Raw genomic sequence first — 12,070 nt, 5'->3', positions numbered from 1 at the left:
TTTCGTCGATCGCATAAGTCACACCTCTTTTTGTTTTGATGACTGATGCTCAACAACCATTATTTTAAGCTTCTCTGGTGCCTTAAACCGTGTGTATAATATTTCTGAGCTTCTTCGGAATGTTCAAATTTTTTCAAAGAATAGGATAAGTTTTTTTAATAATTTCGATCTCGCATTATTCGAGTATGATTCAAGGTCACAGCTCTATTTGTATAGCTTGAAACTATTCAAAACGTCGACTACATCGTTTAGTCGTTTTATTGTGACAAAGTTTGTCGAGTACATCCACTCCTACTTTGGTGATGTTATAAAAGTGTATCACATCTGGCAATCTCGAATTGCAGTCGATATCTTCCATAGAGTGCATTGAGGAAACAAGAACAACTTTTGAAGGTTTCTCTGCACCACGTATTAGCATCTATGGTGTAATCTGTGGCTTGTTTTTCCTTATGGTCCCAACAAAAGTTTTTTCTGGTCAATCCATAAGATGCGAATCAATTATCAGATTCAATGTTTCTCTTTGTTCCATAATGTTATTTATTTAGTTCCAATTGATATTCCACTTATCTTTGATGCTCCTCTTTATCAACACATGGTATTCGTCCCAAGAAGTAAGGGCATCGCATGAAACTATTATTTTCAGCCCATATTTATCCGGTTTTCTAGGAATATAAGTTTTGAAAGGGTACCGTTCTCGGAAACTAAGAAAAGTCTCATCTACAGTAATGTATTCCGATGGGTTGTACCATTTGGTACAGTTAAAAATACAAATGTCCCATAATTCGCGAAAAGCTGCAATCTTATGGGATGATTTTCTTATTTCCCTGTCCCTGTCCAAACGAATGTTTCTCTAAAGAAAATGAAAACGCTTTCTCGTCACGGTACTTCTGAATATTGTAAAGCCGAATCTAGAGGAGAATATGTCTTCAGTGTTCAACTCTGAATTCTTTACGATTGCTTCTATCTCCAAAGCTTTTGTATGGGCTAAGAGATATTGATTCACTTTTGATTCTTCGTACTTTTCCTTTCGATCCTAGCAATTCTCTGTAACTTTCCACTGAAGAAAAATTATCTTCCAGTTTATCATCTTTTATTAGAACGCAATATTCGTCTTCGGAATTCGACACATCAGTCAGAACAGTCTCATTGTCAGATTCCTCTTGCTGGAGTTGATAAATATGTTTACCTCTCCATAGTAGTTCACAAAAAACTGACGCTAGGGTCGGATGCGACCCAACCTTACCTTAGAAGGGTTAAAACAACTATCGGAAAAATTTTGATTATATTTGCGCGCTAGTAACAACTGGCAGAACAATGTCTACTTAACTGTGAGCTTTTAAATAGAGAAACCTTGTTTATTCTAGATTTAAACTAGAGTTTAAACCATAGTTTAATCTCCAGTTTTACCTTAAGTTGTGAAATTAGCTCCAAACCCACGTTTGTTTGTGAATTTCTGATCTGCTCCACGTATTGTCATCAGAATTAAATTACTACAAAATTTCAAGTCAATAGATTAATTAGAATTGGGTTAAATGTTGATTATAAGAAAGGTTCTACGAAGAAAGATAAACAGATTGAGTTTAGTGTTCCAAAAAGTGACGTGTCATGAAGTTTTACTCACAGATATTATTTGGAAACTAGTGAAAGTTGGTAAAATAATAGTGGTAGCAACCGATCTAATCAGATTTCCAATCTTTGGACCATAATTTGTATGTAACAAACAACCGATGAAATACGTAATCAAGCAGAAGATGAGGCAACAAGTCTTCATAAATTTAGATAGTTTTGGTCGCACTTCATAGATAGCACTCAAAATCGCTGATGCCATTAATGCTGATGAACATAACCCTACAAAAATTATAATGTATAATATAAATTAATTAAATCATTTGTAAACTTACCCCTCAAGTAAATACTAGAGTAAAATACAAATTGCCAGCCTTGGGAGGAACCTGGTAAACGATTAAAACTATTTGGAATAATAATAAAAATGTCATAAAAATCAATATCATTTGATGGAAATCTTTTCGTTGAATCACTGTAGATTATTCCAAAAATGTTGGCAAATAAGACGGCATAAAAAATTGAGGTTGTTAAATTTATTAAATTGGTCCAAATTGCAATTTTGAAAATGGGTTTTCGGAATGAACCTTGGGCCGCTATACTTGAAAACCCACCTGAAAATAACGAAATTATTGACAATGATTTGAAGATTTTAAATTATACTAAGTTACATAGAAAACAAAACCCACAGAATCAACCATATAAGCATACAGGTTTTTGTTTCATCGTTTGTTCTAATAAATTTGTTTATCAATACCTAGATTGAGAAGAAAAAGAAAATATTTTTAGTGTAGTTCAATAGGATACTACTTGAGTAAACCTAGTTACCGGCAATGAGGATGCAGAGACGTTCACTTACGGTAGTGGAATCAAGAAGGTCTTACATAAAGATCTAAAGGTGCAGGACTTATCGGAAGAACCACCCCACTTCAAGATTGTCGCCTTAGGCTTTTAGATCTACGAGACAGCTCCAAGGACCAATGGTTTGCAGAATGATATGGCACATATTACAATGTGAACTATTTGGACAACTCATCCTCAGTTTGTTCTATCTCTCACCCCTAGTCTATTGAACTGAAGCAATTTAATTAGCAACGCCAATGCGGGGCGTTCAAAAGTAAACTAAATTAACATTAAAATAGCGAAAACCGCATGTCGATATCTTCTGTACCAAGATATCTGAAGAAATATGTAAACCTCGAGAATTTTTTTTCAAATTTCTATTAAGCTGGTTCGCGCGAAAGGAAATTTTTATATTGGCCAACCGGCAAAAAATTTGAACTATATTCAATGGTGTCATTTAAATATAAAGCTAATATTAGTAACAATGAGAAAAAATCATTTAATAAACCATGTAACAACTGGGGTTAATTTTGGTCCAGTATCTGGCCTTTTTAGCTCAAAGTTAACTGCCTTAAATCTTCTGATTATCCGGCTACTCGTTTCTCTAAGCTTTTGTTAAACTTGAACACTAGTGACAGTGATAGAAAATCGTAGACCTGCTCGGTGGGTTGGAGTTCATTTTGAGCTTTCTTGATTCAAGGTTAGATGCCTTAAGTTTTCTTCTGAATATTCATCCACCTATAGCCACTACTCACGTTTTCTACTGGAACTGCGTCTTCGATGGAAGTTACCAGTCTCATGGTAATGATGGTAAACTCAGGAAACAGTAAACTGACTCATGTTCAGCGCACTGGCAACTTTTCGCTCTAGCTCTCTAGCCTTGTCGCAATAGAGTGACCGCTTAAGCAGCTTCTTGTGTTCATTTTGTTTGTTGTTAACAGAGTTGTATATCGATTGAAGTTTGATTGCTTACTGATTGTGGTGGGTCAACCTTTTATAAGGATCAGTTAACCCTAATTAGCACTATTGTAAACAAGCAAAAAAGGGTGGTTACCGATAGTAATATATTATTGGACTGTGGGAACAAGAAAAATTACAATATTCTATATAATTTTGAGGCTAATACAATTGACTTCAAGATTTTACTAAGGCAAATACATTTTTGTGTTCATTTTGTTTACCAGTGACTTGTGATTGCTGAGTTGATTTTTTTGCCCACGAGTATATTCAATTTTTGATATTAATATTAAATACTTTGAGTTCCGGTCAATTAACTAAATTACTTTTTGAATGGTGGAGGCTTTTAGTGTAACAATCATTTCAATATCCATGTAGCCTTCTTGGAATTCCATAAACATTTTCTCAAATTTGTTTTATGTCATTCCGAAAGTAAGATTCGTTCAGGTTATCTATATAGGTATTTATTTGTGAGATATTTTCATTATTGGTGTCTCTAAGGTGTTTCTTTAGGTATGTAAACACGAATATACTCACTCGTGGCTAAAACCGGAAAACAAGAGGTACACGAAAGTAGTTTGTAGCTCAATTCATGGATTTTTATGGAAACCGCAAATCTGTACATTTTTATATTGTCTTGGTGCAAAAAAATGGTTGGTCCATTGTTTTTACTATAATTTGTTGTTAAACGATTGTGTTTATGGTCAATTTTGAACAAACGTCGCACCCATCTTGTGAAAAACTTTCTCATACCAAGGTGATAATTCACAATTGAAACTAAAGGGCAATATGAGATGCCGATGTACGATCTATGCCGCTTTAATTTTTTGATCAGACAACTCTAAAAAGGGCGTCGCTAAGGGTGGGAGCGGAGGGGCAGTTGCCCCCATAGAGATCAAAGTCCTAAGGCTGTGCGAGCAATTGACTTCTTTACCTATTAATAAATTCCGCATCGCATGACAAATTAAAGTACAATGTACAGAGTGGCCCAAAAGTCGCGCAACCAATTGAAAAAAAATGACATTGCGTAGCAAAAGTACAAAATGTATTCGAAAAAAAAAACAAAATACAAAAAATTAGTTTGAAGCAAGGCAAAAGCTGACTCCTTGGCATCATAACAGATGTTCGAAATGACCTCCTTCTTGTTATGTGCACTTCAGACATCGCTTCTTAACAGCTTTACAGATGCGCGCAAGTGTAGGTTTATCTGCATTCAGCGTATCGACTTCGTTGGTGATTATGTTTTTCATGGTCTCCACATCTGGTAAAGCATTTTTGAACACCCTATCCTTTAAAATTCCCCACACTGCAAAATCTAAAGGAGTCAGGTCAGGAGATCTTGGTGGCCATTCCACTTGACCTCGTCTACCAATCCAATCCGGAAAATTTTGATTTAGGAATTCGCGAACAATTACAGCGTAATGGGCCGGCGCGCCATCTTGTTGAAGAGTTAACACACGACCAGAAAAATCCGGGTTATTATTCAGTTCTTCGCGCAGTTCCATCAACAAATCAAGGTCTGCAGCACCTGTTACTGTTGTGTCGAAAAAGTAAGGGCCAATGATTCCGAAGGAGCAAACACCAAGCCATACCGTTACACCTGGAACATTTAATTCTTCTTGGATGGTGATATGCGGATTGTCTGTAGACCAGTATACGCAATTGTGTCTGTTGATTCGGCCATTTAATTTAAATTGTGCTTCATCTGACCACAAAATGGTTTTAAAGAAGTCTTTGAACGCTTCACATCGAATTACGTACCAGTCAGCAAACTGAAGTTTGCGGTCCGGATCGTCTTCTGTTATTGCTTGTAAAAGACGTGGTCTGTAAACATGCATACCTACTTCCTTCATTATTCGCTGCAAGCTGGAACGAGAAATTTCCAATTCATGGCAAGCTTTACGGACTGATCGCGCGGGTGTTTCAACAAAACTCTCATCGACGATGTGTAGGTTTTCTGCAGTTCGCACGCTGCGTGGCCGCCCCGAACGCTTCGTATCATTCACAGTACCATTTTTTTCGAACCTTTTTATCAAGCGATACACAGTTTCACGCCTCGGACCTTGACTGTTAGGAAATTTTTCGGCAAAATCGGAGAAAATGTTTTGATAATCGGCATGATAACGGTAGTTCCGCAATTGTGAACCGATAACTCGATCCCGTTGCCATGGTTACACATTCGTTACACATTTAAATACCCTCACCGCTCCTTTACACACGAACAACTGTAAGATATTCGGTAGAAACGCGTAACCTTGTACTAGTAGGGTGAAACCAACTCATGCGCATTTTGTGTTAGCTTTGCGCGACTTTTGGGCCACTCGTTATATTGTAGAAAGTATTGAAATGTTCAGAATTAAGATTTTGACATCCATTTGCACAAACGCAAGGCCATTAAACAGTGTAAAATGTGTATGGTGTGTGTGCAATTTGTGTTCAATCTGTAGCTTTGGACGTGGTCAAAGCCTCGGAACACGTTAAAAGGATTTTAATTTTAATTAAAAACCACCGTGAAAATCCGTAAAAAATGACAGACGAAATTATAAAGCAAGCCCTTCAGAATACTGGAAGAGGTCTTTAGTAATACCCGGCGCAGATGCAAAAGATGATAACTGAAAATCTGAAACAAACTTCTATTGCCCAGTTTCATGATTTACCGAACATAAAGAATGAAATCGAACTTTGGCAGCACGATAGACTTAATCTAATAAATCTAACAGTTTTTGATGTTCTAAAAGAAATAAATTCCTTCTATCCCGAAACGGAAAAAGCATTAAACATTTTGATCGCTTTACCATACACGATTTGTAAAGTAGAACGATCCTTTAGCAGTCTCAGAAGACTAAAAACATGGCTAAGAAGCACCATGGCAGAAGATCGCCTTAATGGTCTGACCATGATGAGTATACAAACGGCTATAATGAATAAAAACCTAGATTATGTTTTAATTTAATATTTTTTTTGTTAAAATAAATAATTATTACTGTGTTTAAAAGAATGATTTAGTTATTGTGCTGACAAGGACCGTTCTTATTACAATCGTCATCGAGGCAAAGACTTCCAAAGGTACCAGGCGTTCATATTTTTTATCCTCCATAATATTGCAGCGTTGCCACCCTTTAGTCATAACCTGCGACGCCCAACTGGGTATACATAACGTTTGATGTATGTGCTCACTGCGAAATTCAGTAAACCTCTTTCTTACCTTACATTACCTTACTTTTTCAAAAAAATCTTGATGAGCATAAGAAATTTGAATTATGTTAATTAGTCAGTATTGTTCTTTCAGTCAAAAATCACCGACCCGCTGTTGTAGAGTCAAACTAAATCTAAAAGAAGTTATTAATACGTTTACCAAAAGTAAGACCCATAGAATATAGATAATTCTGAAACGCTCGATAAAGAACTGCTTCCTTGTTCCAAAATAACAGGGTATTAATATTAAATCTGGCGGAAAATACATCTTTGATTCCGCCCCAAGCTCCAGGTACTGTATTGACTACACAAAAGAAAATTCCATACTGCAATAGAGATAGACCCAAAGTAAACGGTAGGGTCAATTCTAAACTTGATATTCCTCGTAAATTGAACAAGAACACTAAAACCATGTGACCCAATAAATAATATATAAGTTTCCAATTAGGGTCTCCTGAAAAAAAATGTTAATTTGTAGAAATTTTGTCCTCTTTGTCGAATTTCAATTTTTTTATTGGCTTCTGTACTGAAATAATGGATTGTTGGAACAGTTCCCACACAAGAAAAATAAAAATCATTAAGCGCCGCTTTACGTTTTTACCGTTTGTTATACAGAGGTCGGCATGAGTCAGGCAACAAATTTGCATAAAGATGAATGAATTAATTTATTCAAAGGGATTCAAAAAACGGTTACTGTATGTCTTCAAATTGATGCCCATCTTGTTCTATGCATTTACGCCAAAGTTTCCAAATTCTTCAACAATTGCAGATCAAAGGTCGGAAAGGATGCATGGTCCTCTTGCAAAAACGCGATCCTTGAGAAGGCCCCACAGGAAGAAATCACAGAAGTCAAGTCATCGTCTGCCTATTCATTCTCCACAATGAACATTAAGGTACCACTGCACACATAACGAAGCTCCATCCTGCATGGAATGACGGATGGACCGACACGAGACCTCCCGCATGGATACCTGCCCATGCACACACACCTCAGGAATGGTTTAGTTCTTCTTCTTCAATGAAGACGTGAGGTTTTTGGTCGTTTCAATACTAGTAGTTATGCCGATTGACCTTACCCTTCAGCTTGAAGGTTGCTTCATCCATCTACAAAATAGAATGCTGGAACTGCGGATCATCTTGACTGCATCCGACGCATACACTCAATGGGCTACAGCATTCGTCGTAAAAACCATCGGATATAGGCGCCACGGATATAGTACTCGTGCCGAATATACGATAATTTCAGAATTTTCTGACAACTACCTTAAGGGATTATTTAATTTTTACCTGTATAATCATCGGATTTATGAATTTTAATAACTTCAGAATACCAAAATTTTTCTGCGTCTGACAAGTACTTATCTTCTGTAGAATTATTGTTATTAGAACAATTATTTGAGGCATTGTCGCAATCGTTTAAATTTTGATATTTCGGTATAACAGTAAAACAGTAGAATAGTAAATAGCCATTAAGCACGTTATAATACACTTGAAAAATCGTCAATAGTATTATTTTTCCGTAACCAGTTCCCCTAAAATAAATACCTGATTAATTGAAGATTCAAATATATTTGTATTTTGAAGTACTTGAAGAATGGACAAAAATCCCAGCATTGTACTAACGACTTTGAAGAATACTGACTAAGAGCTATTTCCACTACGGTCAAAGGTATTCCCATAATAACCATCACAATTGTATGAGATACTAAGAAATTCCAAAATCCAATTTCTGTTATCAAATTTGGAGTGTGTAAAATATTTGTTAGACCCATAGTCCACGATAACATTGCTATCGTATACGTCGTGTGTGATTTCCATTTTAAGCGAGGAGTTTTATATTCATTCACATTTTCCATAAATGCCAAAATGACAATTTAAAGACATAACCTCATTTTCTAACCAAGAAATCAATCATTCATTAATTCTGTACACCATCATATTACAAATTCAGTTTTTATGTGCCCGTAGAATTTGCACAAAGCAGAATCGTAAGTCATACTTTGCTGTGCTTTCCTCCATGACATTTTTAATTTTTCAATGTTGATGTTTTGTCGGGAAGATATTGGAAAAATCGACCTGATTCGTCGGGTTAAAAATATCGTTGGGATCATAATCATTAACTAAATTATGTAATTCAGATTTCCATTTCGTTTCTTAAAATTGCTGGCTTCAAAATTTTTTATTTTCAGCGAATTGGCGAACTCTTAGCTTTTTCTATTAGAATGGGTCCACTAACACTGATGTTTTTGTTTCGACACTATTTGAACCACGCAACCAAACATTGTTCTAAATTAGGGAATTGGGCAATTTTTCGTCTTTTACATTGAAGACTTTATTCTGATTTTTGTTTCTTCAAGATTTCAGCTTTTTTTTTTAATGATGATTGTTAACGTACTCTCATGTATCCCAAACTGAGCCGCAACTTCTTTCCTTTTCAATCCATTTTTCACTGCTTCTATAGCTTCTAATTTATCAGCTTGTGTAAGTGAGAGTTTTCTTTTTGTATTTATTTTAAGCCAGTTTTATCACACAGTAGGTAAAGCGATGTTTCCAGGACAATGATCAAAAACTTATGATCCAAGTAAGCCGTTGTCTTAAGGCTAACCGCAGCAAAGCTTTAGAGAATTTCGAAGAAGCCAACAATAGGTTTGTGGTGACATACCATATGTTTCTGAGGAAACCGGCCATAGGATTTCCCGTGTTACCATTTAAACTCCATTTTAACTTCGAGTCGCCTACCTGCGCGGTCAGATCTTTCTCGCTCCCGGGGCGCGGTCGTCCGCCGACCTTTTCGGGCCAGTCTTTCTACCTGTATTTTTTTTGATAATTTTTTATCTTCTTAATGCTATTTTATTAAACGCTATGAAATGACAGTATTCTCTGCACTCGGTGAGGATGTGCTTAACAGTCACAGGAACTGGACAGCTTCTGCAGACAGGACGACTTTCTGACGACATCAAATAGCCGTGAGTAAGTTTCGAGTTGTTGATGCGAAGTCTTCTTATTGCAACAGCTTCTTTTCTATTCAGAAAGTTTAGGGAACACAAGACATTGAAGAAAATTTCAGCATCCGATTTTCATAACTCACATATTCAGCCTATCGATGCTCCTATCAATTTAAATGAACTAAAATTAGCGCTATCGTCCTACAAAAATTCTGCTGCCGGTCCTAATGATGTCCTCTATAAATTTATCAAAAAACTATCCGATTCGACCCTCTTCAAGCTTCTTGACATTTATTTAACATTATTTGGAATACTCACCAATTCCCTGATGCATGGCGCAACTCTATAATCATCCCAATTAGAAAAGCAGGTAAAGTCTTTCCGTCCAATTTCACTCACTTGCACTACTTGCAAACTCCTTGAAAAACTAATAAATAGAAGACTCCAATGGTTAACAATTTAACTAGTGAACACGTGCAAACAATAAATACCGAAACCTTTTGTTTTGCACACTCTTTCAAAAATGAGTCATTGACAAACAATTTTATGTTACATAGGCTGTGGCCCCATTTCTTTAAGTTACTGAGGGCCAATACAGAGATTACTTATTTAAGTTATAGAGGTTTTGGGCTCTGATGGGAAGGGAATATATTTATTTTTCGAAGTTATAGAGGTTTTTAAGTTACCGAGGTTTGAGTTATCGAGGTTCTACTTTATTACTATTCGATATATTTTCAACGTTCACAAAATAAGCGTCTTTTCCAATCGATTTGCTACAACAAATTTGCAACGAGGATAAAGCAAAACCGAGTGAACATTCGTTTCATATATCTTGTGCAAGTTTTCGGAGCCCGCTCTTTTGTCCCAACGACATGTCATAGTAAATCATTAACCAACAAAGCTTGATAAGCCAATCAACAATAAGACGTATGCAAACTTGGTTGAAAATTGCCGAAAAATACTTTCGCCAAAATGATATATTATTGTCTGACAGCATTACATTTTACGTTACGGTGTCGATAATATTCATGTTCTCTCTCGTTCGAGACACTTTATCTATACTGCGCATGCTTGAGAATGCGCAGAATCGAGCTAGAACCTCAGAGGATAGAAAGTTAGATAGATAGTGTTTATTCATATTCGTCTGTCTTTTATACATAATCGACACCTCCAAAACGGTATGGTTATATATCTAAGATTAGGATATTCAGGGTGTTTCTAAATTCATGCGACAAAATTTAGGAGGGGATTGCTCGTATAAAATTAAGATGAAATAAAGTGAAAGGGATGATCTAAGGAAATTTTGTTATAGGAAATATGGATTTGATACGAGCAATCATCTTCTTAACACCAGCCATTCTTTCACATTCTTATTATTATCTCACTATTATGACTAATATTATTATTGCATTTCTAGTCCGACCGTTGCAACTTGAACAAAATGAGTCCAAAAGAGCTGGTCAAACACGGAGAGCACGAACAGGAATGGGGAGGATACTTCATAATCAAAGGTAATGAAAAATTGGTCCGAATGCTATTGATGACTAGAAGAAATTATCCAATAGCTATCAGAAGATCTGGATGGAAACAAAGGGGGGCTTTGTTTTCGGAATCTGGTGTATCTATACGATGCGTTAGGAAAGATCAAACTGCAACAGTAAGTATCTCTTGATATTACATAACGATATCGATCATTAATTATTTTTTTTTCTTTTAGAATAATGTTCTCCATTTTGTGAATGATGGTACTGCCAAACTCATGTTTAGTTATCAAAAAGTACTTTATTATAGTCCATTATGTTTGATTTTAAAAGCTCTGTGTAACTACAGTGATCAGCATATTTTCCAAAGGTTGATACAAGGCTGTGAAGATGATACATACTATGTTGAGTAAGTCTAACCACTTGAACCTTTATAGTGCAGGACAACAAACCTCTAAGACAAATTCTACATGTCTCAGCTTTGAGATTCATTTTAAACTACCAAGCTAGATTTATCGATTTTCTTTTTAGTTTAATCCCTCTGTAACTCCAAGACCGGATTTCCCAATAATCCCAGGCCTTTGGGCGCAAACTTCCAGAGGGAGCCATAACTTGTTGAATTAATTAATAAAATCAGGCTAATGAAGCATTCTAATTTTAAAGTTCATATGAACACGTAATTGCGACTAGATTTCCCTTATGGTTTAAAAGAAAAAGAACTATTATGAAAGAGGTTCGCAAAGAAAAGTACTTTGGTATTGTGTTGGATTAAACACTGTATATTCCACATGTTGATCAGCTACAGGACAGTTATTCTCAAACCTTGCCGATAAAATCGATTATCTGCAATGAAACCATCCAAACACTGCTTATGTTCATCACGTCAGTAGGTTGAATTTCTCCAACAGAACTGACGATGAGAAACGGGAAGTTGAAGATTTCAGCAACAGACCGTGATCTATACAACGCGACTGTACATGCACCATTTGGAACAGCATATCAAAAACTAATTATAGTCACGGGTGACCAAATGGAAGCATTTGGAAGATTTCCTTTTTATGTTTCCCTGGAATGATGTTTGCTTCA

The 12,070-nt window shown here is 36.0% G+C and overlaps 1 protein-coding gene and 1 long non-coding RNA gene across 6 annotated transcripts in view; one reads left to right on the top strand and one right to left on the bottom strand.

Annotated features, from left to right (window-relative positions):
* Nucleotides 1–12,070, bottom strand: part of LOC130441403 (uncharacterized) — a 246,175-nt gene that overhangs the window by 48,954 nt on the left and 185,151 nt on the right. The window lies entirely within an intron of this gene.
* The window catches only part of LOC130441390 (DNA-directed RNA polymerase I subunit RPA2), a 48,360-nt gene that overhangs the window by 11,652 nt on the left and 24,638 nt on the right, over nucleotides 1–12,070 (top strand). For all 5 annotated transcript variants that reach the window (XM_056775050.1, XM_056775052.1, XM_056775049.1 and 2 more), the window contains 2 exons: nucleotides 10,921–11,160; nucleotides 11,221–11,393. In XM_056775050.1, coding sequence (XP_056631028.1) covers nucleotides 10,921–11,160; nucleotides 11,221–11,393 — 413 coding nt within the window. The remainder of the gene's footprint in view (nucleotides 1–10,920; nucleotides 11,161–11,220; nucleotides 11,394–12,070) is intronic.

This window comes from Diorhabda sublineata, chromosome 3 (genome assembly GCF_026230105.1).
Source record: "Diorhabda sublineata isolate icDioSubl1.1 chromosome 3, icDioSubl1.1, whole genome shotgun sequence".
In the NCBI taxonomy this organism is placed as follows: Eukaryota; Metazoa; Arthropoda; class Insecta; order Coleoptera; family Chrysomelidae; genus Diorhabda; species Diorhabda sublineata.
The sequence above is the reverse complement of the archived record's forward strand: the minus strand, read 5'-3'. Positions and strand labels throughout refer to the sequence as shown.